We start from the raw sequence: 20422 nt of genomic DNA on the forward strand, positions 1-20422 counted from the left end.
TGATTAAGCCTAGTAACGGAGGCATGTCACATGGTGAGACAGGCTGGAAGCTAGTCTCTTGTATGAAACAGCCAATTGTGAACACAAAGGGAAAGTTCCTGAAGGAAATTAAAAGTGTTCTTCCAGCGAACACAAGAATGATAAGAAAGCAAAACAGCCTTATTGCTGATATGGAGAAAGTCATAGTGGTCTGGATAGAAGATCAATCCAACCACAACATTCCCTTAGGCCAAAGCATAATTCAGAGCAAGGCCCTAACTTTCTTCACGTCTGTGAAGGCTGACAGAGGTAAGGAAGTTGCAGAAGAAAAGTCCGAGGCTAGCAGAAGTTGGTTCATGAGGTTTAAGAAAAAGAAATCATCTCTGTAACATAGAAGTACAAGGGGAACAGCAGGGGCTGACGTAGAGGCTGCAGCAAGTTCTCCAGAAAACTTAGCTAAAAGATCACTCATGAGGCTACACTAAACAACACATTTTCAATGTAGACAAAACAGCCTGATTTTGTAAGAAGATGCCACCCGAGATTTTCAGTTAGAGAGGAGAAGTTGGTACCAGGCTTCAAAGCTTCAAAGGACAGGTGACTCTCTTGTTAGGGGCTAATGCAGCTGGTGACTTTAAGTTCAGAATCCAGGGCTCATTTGCCTTTTCAAAAATCCTAGGGCCTTTAATAATTCTGCTAAATTTACTCTGTCTGTGCTCTATGAGTGGAAAAACAAAGCCTGGGTGATAGCACATCTGTTTACAATATGATTTACTGAACATTTGAAGCCCACTGTTGAGAACTACTGCCCAGAAAAAAAAAAAGATTCTTTTCAAAATATTACTTCTCATTGACAATGCACCTGGTCACCAAAAAGCTCTGATGGAGATGTGCAATGAAATTGATATTGTTTACATTCCTACTAACATACATGCACCCTGCCACCCATCGATCAAGTCTCGTTATTGGAGAAATAGATTTCACAGCTGTCCCAGACCGTGATTCTCTGATGGCTCCAGGAAAAGTAAATAAAAAACTTTCTGGAAAGGATTCACTAGTCTAGATGCCATTAAGAGCACTTGTGATTCAAGGGGAAAAGTCAAAATCTCAACATTCAAAGGAGGTAGGAGGAAACTGGTTCCAACACGCATGGGTAACTTTGAGGGGTTCTAGACTTCAGTGGAAGAAGTCACTGCAAAGGTGGTGGACACAGCAAGAGAAGTGCAGCCTGAAGCCAGGATTGAACTGCTGCCATCTCATGATAAAACTTGAATGGATGAGGCATTGCTTCTTATGGATGAGCAGAGAAAGTGGTTTCTTGAGATAGAATCTACTCCTGGGGAAGATGCCATGAAGATAGTTGAAATGACAATGAAAGATTTAGAACATGACATACACTTAGTTGGTAAAGCAGTGGCAGGGTTTGAGACAATTGTCCAACTCTGAAAGAAGTCCTGGTGTGGGTAAAATGCTATCAAACAGCATTGTATGCTACAGAGAAAGCATTCATGAAGCGACATGTCACGCAACACAACAAACATCACTGCTGTCTTCCTTTAAGAAACTGTCATAGCCACCCCAACCTTCAGTGCCCACTACCCTGATGGGTCCTCAGCCATCAACATCGAGGCAAGATCCTCCACCAGCAAAAAGACAGTAACTTGCTGAAAGCTCAGATGATGGTTAATATTTTTTAGCAATAAAATATCTTAAAATTAAGGCATGTACATTGTTTTTTAAGACATAATGCTATTGCACACTTCACAGACTACAGTATACTGCAAACATAACTTTGTATGCATGGAAACAAAAAAAAATCATTTCGCTTTATGGAGATATTTGCCTTTTGCCCTGGTCTGGAACTGAACTCACAATACCTCTGAGGTATGACTGTACACAGTTTCTAACAGTGACAGGCCACCTAAATGCATACTCTTTAGAATAAACATAAAACAATAAGTATTAAGGTAGAAAGTGCCATTAAATCATGGCTTAGCTTCATATAATTAACATGTACTATGCATGCTATAAATCCCACATTTACTTATCAGTTTTTTGCTTGTGTATCAGGTGAGGTATTTACTACTATTCTTTCTCCTGTGACAAACATTACCCACACATTATAAAGGCTGAAATGCCTTTACTAACTTTAATTTCTGCTTTTATAAGATATCTTGCTATTTTAACAGGCAACATGCTTCTACTGAGGCTACTTGTAAAGTATGGAAAAGGAAGTATTGCTCATCGTAATTGCTTTAGCAGCTTAATAGATGTAAAAGACTCGTCTCCTTGCACTTTGTGAGTATACACTTCAATATGATTCCATTATGCTAATAATATTCCAGAGGAGGTTGTAGCTCATGATAATGGAAGTGCAAACTTTAACACCAGCTTACAGCTCTCAATCTCTCTTTTTGCATTTGTAAAAGTGTAAATGAAATAAATCTCAGGGTGTATATTATATTCTCTATTGATGTTAAACTAGCTCAATAAAAAATATTCTGTAAGCATCATGAGTAAGGTTGTACAAACAAAACCTCCCTCTAGCCAATTCATTCTTCCATCTATTCTCTGCATTGCAGTCAGACAGAGCTCTTAAAAATATGTATATATTTCTTATACATATTGACATAACATTTTCAACCTCAAGTGATTTCCTACTGTTCTTAAAATCAAAGGCAAATAATTAAAAAGGTCATAATCTCTCTCAGATTTAGGTCTGGTTTTCCACACATGCATGCTCCTATGCCACTTTCTTCACTCCGCGCTCTTTTCATTTCTTCCAGTGCTTCAAAGAAACTGAGCTCTTATATCTGGGTCTATTTTTTTTTTAGAGATGGCTGGGGGAAGGGCAGAAGGAGAGGGAGAGAGAGAATCTTAAGAGAATCTTAAGCCCAACATGGGACTCAATCTCACAACTCTGAGATCATGACCTGAACCGAAACCAAGAGTTGGATGCTTAAGTGACTGAGCCATGGAGGTGTCCCCTATGGGTCTTTGTAAAACTCATTCATAGAGAATCTATAAATTTACATAGAAGTCCACTTAGACATAATCATTCCCCACTGTTTTCTCCCATAAGACACACACCTGCATACACACAGACTCTGTTTCACACACCTTGCCTATCCTTAAAACATTAGTTTACATATCTCCTCTTCAAGGAAATTTTCCAGAATGCTCTCAAGTTCCATCCCAGAGCCCTAGAGCTTCTGCATGTAACTCTTCAGAGCACAGATCCCACTAATACAGTGATTAACTGTGCAATCAGCTCTTTAACGTCTATCTCTGTGGCAAGAATATAAGCTCCCAAAGGGCAGGGTATCCTATGCCTTTATCTGGAACAGACATATATATTGAATGAATAAATAATACGTTATTTTAAAAATCAAATGAAAAATACTGTAACAAGACATTTTAAAGTTAGTTACCTGTTACTTACAGATTGATGCTTATTTATAAACTTTTGGGGTGTTGAATTTGGATTGTAAATAAACTATATTAATGAGATTTCTAATTTCTCTCTCTTTCTAATATATACTGTTATATTACATACATTTAATAATAAATAATATATAACATGTTATATATCACATATGTAATGTTTATGCATACATACATATATGCATAGTTTAAAAATTTGGTAACTTTCAGATATAGCTCTCTTGAAGACACTAAAATGATACATTAAAATAAATGTGTAAGGGGATCCCTGGGTGGCTCAGCAGTTTGGCACCTGCCTTCAGCCCAGGGCGTGATCCTAGAGTCCCGGGATCGAATCCCATGTCGGGCTCCTTGCATGGGGCCTGCTGCTCCCTCTGCCTGTGTCTCTGCATCTCTCTCGAATAAATGAATAAAATCTTTTAAAAAAACAAATAAATGTGTAAGATTTCTAAAGCATTTCATTTATCAATATCTCTAAAGAAATACATGTAGGCTAAAATGGCATTTTGACATATGTGTTTACTTTGTACATCTCAGATATTGAATTAAATGTTTAGTAAAAAACATAAAGGAAGAAGTCAGTAAATTAGATTTTTTTTGTCTAAAGTACCTTAGAATCCATGCAGAACATTAAATTATTTATTAAAAACACCAGAAAAAACCTGTTATTCCTTTCCATGATATTTCAAGCATATAACCAAACTATAGAAATAATAGCATGTATCAACTCTCAAAATAATAGTACTAGAAATATTGATATTGACAATACTATTTGATTTGAAGGTAGAATATCTGAATGTAAATTTAATACAGACTCTGACTAGTTACACAATGGTGAAACTGGGTCTTTCCTTTCTGGCATTAGTTCCCAATTTCATCAATTAAAAAAAGAAGAAGAAGAGAGAGAGAAACTGTCTGTGGCATCTGTGATACTGCTGTAGCCATGGGTAAAATATTTTGAGAGGAGAGAGGAAAGAACAATTAATTCTACCATGGAGGGAAAGACAATGTCAGGGAAGGTCCAGGAGGTAGGAGATATTTAAAATGGACCTTGAAGGATAAGGTAAAAAATAGTGGAAGAGCACTTAAAGCACAACAACATGCAATGCAAAGGAAGGAAGGTTTGAAAAATAAATTGCAATTTCCAGATGTGGAAAGTCATTTGATATAGCAAACTGTAAGGGATATGGGATGTATGTATGTGTGTGTGTGTGTGTGTGTGTGCACACTGTGGACACATGCAGGAGCAGTCTAGGAAGGGAAAACAAATGTAAGGACAGAAAAGGAGAAAGATGCAGGTGAGGAAGTGCTAGAATGCTTACAGTTCTTCACTAGCATCCTAAATACCATGAGTGTGGCTTGTATCTGAAAAAAAAAGGCAAAGTTTGAACAGAAAAAGGATGTGAGCATCTATGATTTTATAAAGCCCTGAGGAAGTGGAAACACATTGCCATAAAGCAAGCCATTAAAAAAGATTATTCTTGTCCTAAGCAAACCTAGGAATAATTACAGAAAATGATGCAAATGGGAAGATTATATTACATTATTTTTGAATTAGTGAAAACATATGAAAATCTCTGAAGCTCATCTTTAAAACGTCTTTCCCAACTTAAAAGTACCCAGTCTAACTCAATTAGGGTGAGAGCATGTTTAGCACGAATATACACAGGGACACCATCATTGATTTAATAAAGGTATGCAGGCGTTATGATATTCCCTCTGTGCCTGAGTTCCAGCATTCTTAATGGAATAAGGTGTGTTATATTTTAAAATATAATACCTGCATGTCTAATTTAATGAACCAGAATATATGAAATGAAAAGAAAATTTAAAATTTGAAATTCTTTTAGAATTGGCTTCTCAAGCATCTGTCTTTATTGTCACAGGGCCCCAGAGATATTTTGTAAAAATAAATTGCATATAATTTGAAAAACAATGAAAATTTTCACCAAAGAAAGCCAGCAGCCACTTAAATGTGCCTAAGCCTTTGGAAATTGATATTTCATGGTTCTTATTGTTGCAAATTCCCTGAAAGAATTCAACACAATTTTTTTTTTCTTTGTGAGAATAGAGATTTCAGGCCACTCACAGCAAAAGTTATTCCTATGGGTTAGTTCTAACAAAACTGTTGGAAAAGGTGCTATAAATATACATGCTCTACATATGGTATTTGGATAACAAAAATGTAGAATATTTTTCTAACACTTTTAAAATGTTAAGTCAATGAACACTGAAAACTTTAAAGCTTCTCTCACCTGTGAATATGTATTGACTACTTTTCACTTATTAAAATATGAAACACTGCCTTCCCCACATATAGTTTCAAATATTACACACTTTGCTTATACTCAGGATAAGAGTCTCATACACTATATAATCTATATAGTTGTAATATATATTCTATATTATGTAGTTATTTAAAACTTTGTAGTTATACAGTTAAACTTTTGGAAACCATAAAGACTTGTTTATTTTCACAATTATATTCCCATTGGTTTAGAAAAAAAAAAAAGCAAAGCCCTCTAGTGGTCAAAATTATATACAGATCCATGATAAATCCCCAAATTCTCTATTACTATTAAAAAAAATTAAGTAGCGTATTTGTTACACTGTTAGCATAAAGCCTTACTTATTCAAAGTGAAATTTTCTTTTTTCCTGAGGTCTAACTGAATGAAAAGGTAGGACAACTGTGCTATTTAAGTTAATTTCATTAAGGGATTTTAAAAAATATTCCATATAATATGAAATTATGAGTGCATAAGCCACATGTTCTGAAATGCCAAGATCAAATATGCGGAGGATTGATTTATATGGATTTTAGAACATAAGATTTTCCTATGTGTAAACCAACAATTAGGGAATGATAACTAAATCTTCTGGGTAATTTGTAATACTCATTCAACTTTTTTTCTTTTTGCAAAAGACTAAGGTTAAAACATTGACGTGAGAACTATACAAGGAATGTTTACAAAATAACACAGCATTTTCAAGCATATCACAGAGTAAAGTGTTCACATCTGACAGGTGGAGGCCGTATGTATATACACCACAATAAAAAAAAAAAAAAAAAAGGAAACATGGTGAACAGCACCAAATACCACTGTGTAAAAAAGTGACAGAGAAAGAAGGCCTTGTCTTGCGCTTTAAAAGAAAAAAAAAAAGATTTTATTTATTTAAGAGACAGAGACAGAAAGAGTGGGGGGGGGGGGGTGGAAGGAGAGGGAGAAGCAGACTCCCTGCTGGTCAGGGAGCCCAAGGCAGGCTCCATCCCAGGACCCTGAGATCATGACCTGAGCCAAAGTCAGACGCTTAATCAACCAACCACCCAGGTGCCCCTGCCTTGCCCTTTTCTAAATATTTCAAAAGAAGCTAGAAAGACTGATTGTGATGTGAAATTTACAGATTTTTCAAGCATTGGTGCAATTTAAAAAAATGATGGTGCAGGGCAAGCCAAATCTTCACACAGGTATCATCCACTTCACACATTACCAATCTGAGACCTCTGACTTAAAAGACTCTGAGTTACTACATGAATACACTATAGAGTTGGTCTCCTTTTACACAACTGAAAAAATATTTTGGACAAACCTTCCTCTAAATTAAAAAACCCGAATTGGCCTTTCTCAAACGATAAACGCAGGGCATCCAATTTTCCCAAGGGTCATTTTCTCTCTTAAGATATTTTTTTCTCAGCCCTGTCATGGTCTCATCACATGTAGGAAGATGGTACACACAGCCATCGTTCCCAGGCCTGTAGCATAAATATCTTACAATATAAGGATCTGTCTGGTTCTGGTTATGCTCACTGTTCTAACAGATACACTGCCGAATATCATTACTGTTTAAAGTAAATTAATTTCCCAATTGCCATATTTACTATTGATAAATATAAATTACCTTCAGTCCATCTCAGAATAGGATGTGACACTGGGGTGTCATAGCACATTACTGAGGCACTTTCCTGGTACAACTGAAACAATGGCTTAGCAAATAGGGCCAGTGCACCATTAATGAGTTTAGATTCAATTGTCAGAAGCAACAGAATAATCATCTAATCCCCCAAAGTAGAAAGGGTGTACTCTACAGTTACATGAATGTGCATATAAGAGAGAGAAGAGTTTCTGAGATAAGAGAAGAAAGAAGTTGTAATGCTGAAAAGTCGTAATAGATAACTTTCCTTTTTTTTTTTTTAATAAAAGATGATTTTCAAAACGATGTTTTTCTTTCTAAAGCTCCTCTGGGAGCTCCTTCTCCTCAACTTCAAATGCTCTGGTACAAGCTAAGTCAAGACCAGAATCTACTTACTTAAGGCAGCATGATAGATAGAATCTCCAGGAAGCAATCCAAAGGAAAAGTTTCTGGGTAATAAGAGCCAACGGCTGGAGGCGGTGTGTACTGAATGAAAATGTAAATGAAATGACTTTTCATTGTTTTACTTTTTATACCCTATTCAACTTTTTCACTCTTTTCAGCAGCATGTGTGCATTGCTTTACTCCTAAAAAGAGAACTCGCAGTGAAAAGTTAGTATAAGTAGAATCTCCTCCCGCAATAACAAACAAAGCAAGAAAGAGCAAAAGTGCTTAAGAACAGAAGTGGTGCCATTCACCATCTTAAATGTGAAATAATATTAGCTAAAGAAAACATGAGTTTTAGCTTGGCTCAGGCATCCCGAGATCCACCTTTATGCCTCGGTAAAGTACCAGTGAAGTTAACAAAAGTGCTCACATTTTCACAAATCATAACAAATATGAAAATGTGATGTGGACTGTGGGCAGGACTACAGAAAAGCAGGTGGCAGAACAAGGGAAGTGAGCAGGGGCTCAGGGCAGGAAGCAGATGTGCTGGGGCCATGCTGAACAGAAGTAACAATATGACACACAAAGACTTTCCCCATAGGCCCATGATAAACCCTGAACATGGTAGGAGAATGAACTAGAACACAGCATGACCTATGCTACAAAAGGAGAGGAGGTAATTGACTATTCCTTTCCATCTCCGCCTCTGCTCCTTCTCCCCCAGGTGTTCAAGCTCGGACTGTGGCTACTACATGAAAGCAGCTCACCTTCAACCTTGGGGCTTGCCTGGGAAAGTAAGTCAGATTCGGACACAAGAGGAAAGTGGTACAGAAATGTCACCCACACTGCTTGATACCCAAGGCAAGTACTAAGAAAGATGAAGAATACTGGTATGGAGATGCTATAAACAACATTGTGGCAAGGGCAGAGGGAAGGAAAGAAACATGGAACACACAAAAGGTGATGAATTCCATTTGGAAGAGATAGAAGAAGATGTGCCCTGAATGCTCTGTGCTAAAGATATACTTATTCCATTATCTAAAGCATTATCTAGGTCTACATTTATAGATACATAGATATATAATATACAGACATAGAGATACATTCAGAATGAAAGAGAAGAGAAACTAAAGAGCAAAAGAAACAAAATGAACTCTAAAACACCATCATTACCAAAATGATCAATAAAATGCAAAGAGCAAGACAGAGAATAGATATTACTGAAACTAAGTTATTGACCTTGATAAAAAGCCTCGGGAAGTCCAGGTTTCAATACAGAATTTTTGGACAACTCTGCATCCTATGTCGGGGTGTGGCAGTGAAGACAAGCTCCTGGCCCCCAATCCCTATCTTCCTTACACCATGAGGGGCTTCAAATGCACATATGGGGATACCCTAGTCCATACTTCCAAGCTCTGTCCCTAAATAGCCTCTGCAAACAGTCACCTTTGGCTACTCTTTGGGTTCCAATATACCAGGGATGTGGTCTGCTCTCAGAAAGAAAGATCATGACAGGAAGTTGATACAAGTCCTTGAACCATTTGGAGCTGATAGCTGGGGAATGCCAGGCTCTAGGGTACTGGGGTGTGATCTAGATGGGAAATACAGAAGTCAGCTGGACATGAGCGCTGGGTCCCAATGGCAGCACAAGAAGGCAGAACAAATGGAGCTGAACAAATGTTTGAGAGGGTGCTCTCAAACACAGTGTCATCCAAGCACGGGTCTCTCTTGATGAGCTCTAAAGTCTGTACTGACTGCAGAAATTAGGGAGGAAATAATAATAGATATGGAGAAAATAAAAGTGGATATCCATCATGGGAAATGTTGGTTTTCCTAGTAAATAGGCTCCACTATTATAAAGCAGAAAAAAAGCAATGTATACAAAAAGCTCATTTCTCTGATAGGGAGGAACTAGCGAATGTGGTTGTTTAAACTACACAATACCCATCAGTAAAATGTGCTGGTGAACAACTGCCACCGAGAAATATCCAGCACTTCAAGGATAGGCAGCTGGGCAGAAGGGGCAAGTTGAATTCAAGTGAGAAAAATCAAGCTGGTATCAGAATTTTCCCAGAGCAATATCAAATGACAGGAGATGGAACAGCCATGCGCATCAGGTTCTGATGAAGAAGAAGAAAATGTGACCCAAGAATGTGCTCCCCAGCCACAGCGTTGTGCAATGTAGGAACAACAGACATCATAGTCTCAAATCTCCAGTACCAACCGAGCAGACACCAAAATTCGCCAACCCAGATGATAGCAGGGAAAGCTGTGCAGAAAGGATTAGATCAATATTCATCATCCAGGTCCACACATCCCGAAGGAGAAAATATATTACCCGAGCATTTAAAAAAGTATCTGTCAAGTATGGAGACAACTGACAGAAAATCGCAAGCATCTGAGAACACAAAGACTACAGGATCTCTTGAACACTTCTTTGAAAGCAAATGTAACAATAAAAACAAACAGAAATTACTTGACAGTATACTTGACAACACAGGATCTCATCAAACATGGATGAGGATTTCAAATCCACTTTCGCTTTTTTAAAATTTATTTATTTTTAAAGATTTTGTTTATTTGAAAGAGCAAGAGAGAGTGAGACAGAGAGGGAGCACTAGTAGGGGGAGGAACAGAGGGGAAGGGAGAAGCAGGCTCTCCACTGAGCAGGAACCCCAAAGTGGGGCTTGATCCCAGGATCCCAGGATCATGACCTGAGCTGAAGGCAGATGCTTAACTGACTGGCCACCCAGGAGGCCCCATTTTTGCTTTTTATATTTTCTAAGCATCAAGCAATAAAATTAGAAATTAAATTCATAAATTATACCACTTATTCAAATTCTAAAAATGCAGGTAAGACCCTATATTGTCATGAGTATGTATGTAGTAAAAGTTCAAAGAGGAAGGGGGTGGTTGGATTGGGATCAAGGGACTCAGAGGTTTTGTGGTTTCTGTGTTGTTGAAACAGAAAAAAAAAGTTCCTAGGCAGACAGAGCACACCAGAATATCTATAAAATCTGTTTCTCTGGTACCATGAGCCTGTTAATATTATTTTTTGTAGTTGTCTGTGTGCTTAAAAATGTTCTGAATTAAAAATGTCTAAAAATACAAAGCCTACAAAATGTCTTAGTTTGTGTTACCAGGTAGGAGCTCTGAACATTTTTAATACATAGTGTATTATCAAAATTTACATTCTATGTTAAGAAAACATAAAGAGTATCATTGGCAAGCTTCTTCAGCAAGGATGCCTGTCAATGAAAAAGAGTTACAAAATATGTTGCCACTAACATTGAGTCACTTAAAATGTGTTGCAAACAAAAAATATTCATAAGATATATGGTTTCAAGTTTAAAAACAACTACAAGTTTGGGGATCAGAAAAAAGTTGATGCACTGACTCTAAAATGTTTGCTTTGCATAAAGCAAAAGATGTATTTGTACTGTCCTTCTGTATAGTTTCATAATTTGAAGGTGAGTGCAGTAGTGGAGTTCTCCTCCATGACCCGCGCTTTACATTCAAGATTGCTAAGGAGGCAATCTAAGATATGAGTAAGAAGACTCTGACTTGAGAATGTGTATGATGACACAGATGTAGTGACAGGAGGGCATGTGTGTTATCTCAGCTTCTCACTGACCAGGCTCAGGAACCTGTGAGAGTGCTTTGGCTATGAAATCTCTCATCTCCTTGACATCGAATGATCTGTTAACCAAATTGTAAAGCTTCTCCTAGACAATGTGGTTGGATGCATGGTGGGATGAGAAAGAGACCAGCAAATAAATCTTCACTTTGAATGTGGAAAGCTTTTGAGATTGATTTAATTATTGTACTCATCTGAGTAATTTCTGAAGACAGTGGTGTGGTGGACATAGGTATTTCTGCTTTCCCTCGTCTTTTATCTAGTGCTGTTTAGGCTTCGCACAGGTTGTGGGCTCCGTGGAGAAAGAAACTTCAGAGCATGTCTCTGGACACCCATGGAAAACTGTTACACCAGCTGCAGAAACACCCAAATCCTATAAACCCAGGTGTGGCTAAAGTTGATATACTACACAGGGATATATTACACCAGAAAATTACAGAGCCATTAACTTCTCAGGATGGTGTAAGGAATGCCTGCCATTGTGAAATCACGTATTGTTCCAGAAAGCAAAAATGTGCAAGAAAATTCTGTAAGGTGACTCTATAGAGAGAACAATGGAATTTAAATCTATTAATATTTCATTTCATATGTGGCTCCATAGGTAGACTTTTCTGGAAACAAAAGATAATGGGCGACCAGTACTTCCAGAGGGTACAGAGGGTACTCAAAGAAACAATGGTTGGTATTGAGGTAGCAGGCTCAGAAAAGTAGGAAGAAAACTCTCCTAATGGAATGCAAGTTTCCTCCCAACAGAGAACAGGATTATTCCTTAACAGTGAATTCTTAATGGTTAAATCCAATAGACAAAAGAGTAAAAAATGCAGAGGATTGGGGGCAATTTATTGAAGATGAAGAAACATTAATACCTGTAATGTTTCCTTCCTAGTAGAGTCCAATATGTTCATATCCTCACTTCTTTGGCCCTTGAGAATATGGAATGAATGGAAGAGTTTGCAAAGAACAAATATAAAGTTGTTCCTTTTCACTTCCTCTAGTGACTTAGCTATATGCAGAGAACACATTTGTTCAGCTCCAAGTATAAGGAGGGCATCTTCTGGCCTCCACTGTGTGGGGTTGACTGGGTCACCCTGGGATTTAGTACTTAGACTAATTTATGCTTTCAGACAGAGGTACACTGTTAAATGTTTAACAATCAGATCTCCAGGAGGAAAAAAAGTCCCTGCTAAATGTCATTAACTGATTTCCATGGTGTACATACTTTGATCACAGCTCATTTTAAACTACCAACATGATGTCACTAATCATGGAGCTGGGGAAGTACATGAACAATGGGCTCTCACAGCCCCTATGAGTTGGCTCCAGCATACCACCGCATGTGTCATTCTTCAGGCTGATTTTATCAGTAACTTAGGTGATATTTTAGATTCAAATTGCTTATGCTGATTCTCAAGAGGAGAGCTAATTATTTGTCTCCCTCAAACAGCAAAATATACACGGTCTAGTACAGGGATCATTTCTAATTTACCCTTAGAGCTCTGTGAGTAATAGAGTAAATGAATCCTATGAAACACTTAGCAAATTAAAATGAATGAATATACTTGAGTTTATGATGATGCAGATATATATATATATATATATATATATATATATATATATATATATATATAAAATAGCATGATGTGCAACCTTTATTCAAATAATCTAGGCTCTTAGGTAAAAAAAATCATTTAGCTACTAAGAAGGTAAATGCAGACATTTCTCATTCTAAAGCCTTGGGGAATAAAAATACTTAGTCCTTTTATTATTAACCTCAAATATTTCTACTGAAAGTGCTTGGATATGTTTTCTTCACACACATATGGTCAACTCATAATAAATGTATATTGAATTAAAGAAAATCCCAGTTTAATAATGAAACATTAAGCACAAAAATATCACATATGTGTAAGTCAACAACAAAGTGACTATTTAAAATGATTATTTCAATTAGACACAAAAATTATATAAGTGGTTATTTTTTAAAAATGGCAAAAAGCTACTTTGGCAAGGTGTATATGTCAACCTAAATACATCCCTTTTGGAGCTTATTTGTCACAGTGAATTACTGGATTTCAGGTGCTGACTTCTGTACTTACATTTATTTTTCCCCTATTCTGGTATGTTTTATAAGTACTTAAACTTTTTTTAAAATCATTACTACCATTACAGAGTCTTTCTACTTCTTTTAGATCTCAATGTGATGAGATATCATGGAAAAAAAACAATTTTTTTCACATAATTGCTACCACCTTTCAGCTTTACATCTATTAAGAGGTGCTATAAGAAGTGAACAGGCAATTGAGCCAAAGACAGCAAACACATAACTTTAAATTAGTTACACAATTAAGTTTCCTCAGTTGGCTTCTTTTGCCATGATGCTGAGGTAGTATAATAGCAGATTTCCAGTCAGCAGAAATTAGAGTACAATAAAACCGTAATGACATGGTAAGTAGGCTCCAAGAGATTCATTCATGTAGAAGTTGGTAATGATACTGTAAGGATAACAAAGCAAACTGGACACATCTCTGCAGCTAGCAGAGCTGGGATGCTACAGGTCTGGATGGGCAATCAAAATCTATGAAGTCTCAGCTCAAAATGGGCACCACCTGGTGGCAGCTGTCCACTCTGTCTTAAATGTAGAAGTGGACAAAGGTCAGATTCCAAGACTTGCTGGGATTTCGGGAGAGTGATAATAATTTAGGAATCTCCTGATTAGCTGGCACCTGTGTCATCCCCCAACCACAGAGTTGGGAAGGATGAATACCAAGACCAGGAGGACCTTCCTCAACCTGCCTGGCTCCCCAAGTAAGGTCTCATTTTTCCTTCCATAACCAGCCTCCTCATTTGATCCTCTTCATTTAAATATATGGAGTGGATTGAGGACGAAAACCAACCTTCAATCACTATCATCCAAATTTGCATTATTGTGGGGCATGTAATTGCATGGTTTTATTGCATTACATTTGATTCTAGAGCATTTTAATGGATAATCCCACAGACCATTTCCCTGAGTTTTAAGATTATAAATTAAATTAGGAAATGTTAAGGGAAAAAAAATGAAGCATCAAAATGAGTCCTCAAGTATTACTAAACCACTCCTTCTACCCCTCCTTCCTCTCATTTATTTTTTGCTAATTTATGTGATAGTTTCTATATACTCAACTCAAGAAAAAAGATGCATTGAAAACTCCTGTCAACATAATAAATTTCTTATCCTTTGATTATGTGTACAATTTAATTTTATGGACTTAATGCCAACAAGCCAATATATATAATCGCTAGTAGAAAATGAGCATTTATATCATTAACTACCACATTATTAAGTACTCATCATTTCTACAGGCCAGAGTTAACATGAACAATATATGAGCAAGTTATGGGAAAACTATGGGTTGTATATTAAGGAAAAATAAGGGAAGATGTGAACAATGAGAAGGAGATCTCTTTTGCTTTATGAAGTTTCTGAAGTTTTTCTGTCCTATCAGTTTTTTTGTCTATTCTCACCCTCCACTAATGGCTCAATATATCTTGGTGTGTCTTTCACAGCATTTTTTTTTTCCGGTGGTGGATCTTCAATAACTATGCCCTCATCATCTTTATTGTCATGGCTCACGAAGGGAATGCAAAAGTTCACAAAGACAGGCATATTGCTTATAAATATAAATATTGCTCAACCTTATCATTAAATATCATCTTTCATTGAGAAAACAGCAAAAGTGAAAACTTTTACAATACCGCCTTGGCAAGCATGTAACCTAAGTTGGTTATTTGATTTAGATAGTTTAGTGGACAATGTTTTAAAAGAATATAAAGAGGTTGCTTGGTCTCAGTACAAACAAGACTGCACACAGGCTGCTCCATGCATTTATATTATACACCCGAGGCACCATGAAAATCTTTGCATGGGCGCATAGGGCAGACTAATTCTGGTAGGTAATTTTAAATTAATCAAAATGAAAAATAAACATATCATTTGGCCCTCAACTCTACATCTAGGATTCACATTACCTGTGTGTATGTATTTATATACATATTTTCTTTCTCATGTTCACTAAGGTACTATTTGCAATACAGGTACATATGTGTCAACAGAGATATATTCTCATCATGAATATAAGAATGCTAATCTAAATATCATTTGTTGAGCAGCTCGGGTGGCTCAGCGGTTTAGTGCCACCTTCAGCCCAGGGTATGATCCTGGAGACCCGGGATTAAGTCTCTTGTTGGGCTCCCTCCCTGCATGGAGCCTGCTTCTCCCTCTGCCTGTGTCTCTGCCTCTCTCAGTCTCTCTCTCTCTTTCTCTCTCTCTCTGTCTCTCATAAATAAATAAATAAATAAATAAAATCTTTTAAAATAAATAAATATAATTTGTTAGGGGAGCCTGGGTGGCTCAGTTGGTGAAGCATCTGCCTTTGGCTCAGGTCATGAGCTCGGGGTCCTGGGATTGAGCCCTCCATCAGGCTCCCTGTTCCATGGGTAGCCTGCTTCTCCCTCTCCCTCTGCTGCTCCTCCGGCTTGTGCTCTCTATGAGATAAATAATAAAATCTTTTAAAAAATAATTATTATCATTTGTTAAAACACTCTTCATAAAATACAAGGAAGAACAAAAACAAATTCTCACAAGATACAATAAAAATACAAAACAAAATAAAATGTTCATCAATAGGGAACTAGAGTTATATGCAATGCAGCTCTTTTAAAAACTAATGTAGAAAGGTCTGCATGTGCTGATATGGCTGACATGGAAAGGTTAAGAACTTGTACTTTTAAACAATAGCAAAAATGTGGAACAGTGCATATAGAGATGAAGGTTCTTCCAAAGAAGATTCTAAGCTGGAGACTAATATATCCTTTCTCCATAATTCTAACACAGTGGCTTTTCCTCCAGCTCTTGGACAGACTCACCATTTGAGCACTAGATGAAGTAATTAACTTGCTTTTAAAGTCCATGTTATATACATATACAAATACATCATATACATACATATATACATATATAGAGAGAAATAATGCAGATATGTGCATTTATCAACACTTGAATCACACTCAATTCAAAGGGATGCTTATATTATACAACATTGGGGGGAGTAGATATTACTGAGACTTGATTCTTGTCACTAGACAAGAATATTTATGTCCCCATTCTCGAACCTGTGGACAATGAACAGACTGCATAGTTAAATTCACCTCCCAATACCCTTTGTTATGCTGAATCAGCAGAACCAGCTAAATTCCATTAGTTGAAGAACTTACGTTGAAAATCCTCTGAAAATAATACTAACATGTTTTTAAAAAGAAGGCCTGTGTATGTGTATGTGTGTGTACAGGAAGGTTATCTAGAAGAATAAATAGCATCTGTGAGACAATAAGATTTACATTGTTCTCAGATCTTTGAATGTTAAGAAAAACATACTTTGTTGGTCTATCTTTTTGTATTTAAATTTTTTACCATGTGCATATTCCATTAAAAAAATCATAATACACATCCTTAGAGAAACAAAACTTCTCTACCAATAGGACAAAAGTCCTCTAAGATTTAGAAGGGGCATCTGACGTCAAGAGTATTGCTTGCCATCTATTTGATTCAGGCCTGGGTTTATGGTGACTGCACTTCCATAAATAATTATAAATCAAATGTACAACCCTGTGGATAAAAAGACAAAATCAATTCAGTCATTTAATGTCACTGACATTGATGTTCTCTTTCCAGCTCCTCTGCACAGCTGGACAAGTTAGACTTCTCATAGTTAGGTGCTTCTCATAGTTGCCTAATTGCTCAGACAACAGCTAATTTAACATCACTTTATCCTTGATGTCACAGCCAGATTGACCTTTCAGAAGTGGAGATTCCTTGGCTTGAACCTCTTCAGGGACCTCTCTCTACTGTCTCAATAAAACCTAAACTCCTAAACAAGACTGTGAATCATCCCCTAACAAATTCCCCTTTCTTTCTCAACAAAAGAATACCTAACTACAAGAATGTTAGCAGGGCACATGGCCACCCTCTGCCAAAAGTCTACATTTCCTAGGCTCTTGTGTAACGAGTAGATGTGATATACAACTTTGGCCTAGCCAATGGAAGATAATGTGTACAACTTCTAGGAAACCTCCTCAAGGGAGGAGATTTTGATCTGCTGTCTGCTCCCTGGAATGCCGACGTGATAGCTGCAACAGCCATCTTGGATCACAGATGCACTGGACTACCTACTGTATATGAGAGAAAAGTAGATTTCCAATTCATTTAAATTCTTGCTATTTTGAGAATTAGTCCCTCAGAGTTAATCCTAATTTGAATGAATACAAAACACATTATGTGATCTGGTCAATCTATTCTTTACACTCATCTTTTACTACTCCTACAGTTGCCTCTACACAGCAGCTACAACTAACTGGCACTTCTCAGACCACACCATGCTATTTCTTACTTTTGTGTTAGTTGAAGACGGCTCATCTGTCTGAAATATTCTGCTCCTACCTCTATTCAAACTCTACTCCTTTGCATGGAAAATTGGGCAATGGACTCATTAGAAGACAAAAATAGTATTTTTATCCTGCCCTACCCCATGTTGTCTGACACATGGTAGTTGCTGCAGAAAAGTTCAGAAAACTTTAGAGCTGAAGAAAATCTTCTTAACCTTCTCCTGCCTTCATTGGCCCAGGAAAGGAAAAACAGAGAAAAAGGATTTAGAATACAAGGCAGGGAAAAAGTAAACCTCACAGATAAATAACTTCTGAGAGAGAAAGAGAATATACCGCACTGACTTAAAAAGAAAATATGCAATAAAAAATAAGAAAGAGCTCCCACATATTTGACATTTTATTGCCCTATTTAAAATTCCAGTAAAAGGGACAGAAGAATAAAGCCCCAGAAAGCAGGACAAAACGACTGAAATGGAAAATAAGAAAGAAAAGATACAAATATTAGCATGATCAATCTGAAACACTCTATAATCCACTTCTAGGAAGGTGAAGTTCAGCAAGAGAGAAGAAAGGAATGAGGAGCATTATCAGAAACATTATACCTGAGCACATCTCAAAAAAGTAAATGATGTTCAGGATGTACTTACTGGAATATGCATGTATTCATTCTTTAGCTCATGTAATCCAGTCCTAATTACTGACCACATGCTTCAGCCACTGGAGAGCAAAAGATGAATAAGGTAATGTTTCTGCTCTCCATGACCTTATTCTATTGAAAAAAACAGGGCACATAAAATGGTAATTATAATACAATGACAGTAAGAACAAAAATAAAAGTTTGTAAGAGCTCTGCAGGAGTATAGGAGAGATACCTCGCCCATCTAAGACTCAGTTTGGAGTTTTTGGAGTTTTACAATATAACACTTACATGCTACACTTACGGGTTAATACTATAGTTTCTAACTCCTGATTTTCTTTTTTTTAAGATTTTATTTATTTATTCATGAGAGACACAGAGAGAGTCAGAGACATAGGCAGAGGAGGAAGCAGGCTCCCTACAGGGAGCCCACTGTGGGACTTGATCCTGGACCCCAGGATCACTCTGGGAGCTGAAGGCAGATGCTCAACCACTGAGCCACCCAGATGCCCCAAACTTTTGATTTTCTTTTAAATCATTCCCATAAAATGCATTTTGGCATTCAATTTAATGCTAAAAAACCTTTATAATCTATGTACTCCAAAAGCCACTGGGAAAAACCAAATAACCCCATTCCTTTTTTATTCTTATTGCAGTATAAGACATATAGAGACAAGAATAAATCCTAAGAACAGCTCCATGAGTTTTTTTCCAAGGTGAACTTACCCATGTGACCCATACAGATACCAAGAATCTAATACTGCCAGCAACCTGGGAGATGCCTCATGGCCCCTTTCAGGCACTTTCCTTTCCCAAGTGAAACCATCTTCATGATTCCTAATAGCATGGATTAGATAGGTTAGTTCTATCCTTGAACTTAATAAAAATGAAATCATATCTCATATGCACTCTGTGTCTTCCTTCTTTGGCTGAATATTAAGTGATAAGATATGTTTACACTGTTGGATATGTAGTTTTATTTTAAATAATATTTTTTAAAGAACATTTTTAGACTGATGAATTGTGAAAATGGTACAAGGAGTTGCCACATAACCTCACACTCAGTTTTCCATATTATTAGAATCTCATATTCATATGGTACATCTGTCAAAATTAATGAACCAATATTGATATATAATTGTTAACTAAAGCTTACAGTGCACTGAAATTGCTTTAGTTTCCCTTAATGTTCTTTTTTCTGCCCAGGGCCCCATCTAAGATGCATTAGATATAGTCATCATGTCTCCTTAGGTTCTCTTGGTTGCCCGTTTCTCAGGTTTCCCTTGTTTTTCATGATCTTAACAGTTTTTAGGATTATTGGTCAGGCATTTTGTGAAAGGGCAATCAACTGGAATTTGCCTGATGTTTCTCTCATGGTTAAATGGAGGGAATATATTTTTGGGAAGAACACCACAGAGGTAAAGGGCCATTCTTATCACATCACATTGAGGTATATGTATGTGTATGATGTCATCTTTGATGTTGAGCTAAATCACTTCAGGTAGTACTTGTCAAGTTTCTCCACTGTAAAGTCACCATCCCTCTTGTTTTTCTTCATCCTTTCCTACCATACTCTTTGGAAGCAAGTAATATAGACTAGAAAACAACAAGATTATATGATTCCAAAGTACACGTCTTAACTACTAGAACATAGAAACTTACATGACAGCGACATTTACAATGGATCCAATTTATTATATTCACACAGAGTATCAGCCCAGAGAAACTATTGTAGTTTTTTTCATGAAATCATTTTAAATGACTGTCAAATAACTTGATTTTTCTATTAATGTGGCATCTATGGAAATAGTCTTAGACTGATTCTAAATAAGCCAAGTGAAAAACTAGAAAGTATTGTATAAAAATCATTTGAAAATCTGGGTTAGCTAAATTTTGCATGATTTTATTCACTTGTCTCTTTGCATGTATAAGCTTAGTTACAGAGTTTCTAAGGAAGATTTCCAAAAATAAACACCATCTAGTATTAAGAGTTGATATTGCAAATACA

The 20422-nt window shown here is 36.8% G+C and overlaps 1 protein-coding gene across 7 annotated transcripts in view; it reads right to left on the bottom strand.

Moving 5' to 3' along the window:
* The window catches only part of PRR16 (proline rich 16), a 284572-nt gene that overhangs the window by 127396 nt on the left and 136754 nt on the right, over positions 1-20422 (bottom strand). Inside the window, exons 1-2 of one of the 7 annotated variants that reach the window (XM_072728754.1) lie at positions 19141-19203; positions 18425-18546 (exon numbers count right to left, since the gene is read on the bottom strand). The exons of 5 other annotated variants lie outside the window; for them this stretch is intronic. In XM_072728754.1, coding sequence (XP_072584855.1) covers positions 18425-18484 — 60 coding nt within the window. In that variant the 5' untranslated portion in view covers positions 18485-18546; positions 19141-19203. Of the gene's footprint in view, positions 1-18424; positions 18547-19140; positions 19204-20422 lie in introns of those variants that run through there. One more of the 7 variants, XM_072728755.1, reaches the window with a different exon arrangement.

The sequence above is a fragment of the Vulpes vulpes genome, chromosome 12, assembly GCF_048418805.1.
Source record: "Vulpes vulpes isolate BD-2025 chromosome 12, VulVul3, whole genome shotgun sequence".
Lineage (NCBI taxonomy): Eukaryota > Metazoa > Chordata > Mammalia > Carnivora > Canidae > Vulpes > Vulpes vulpes.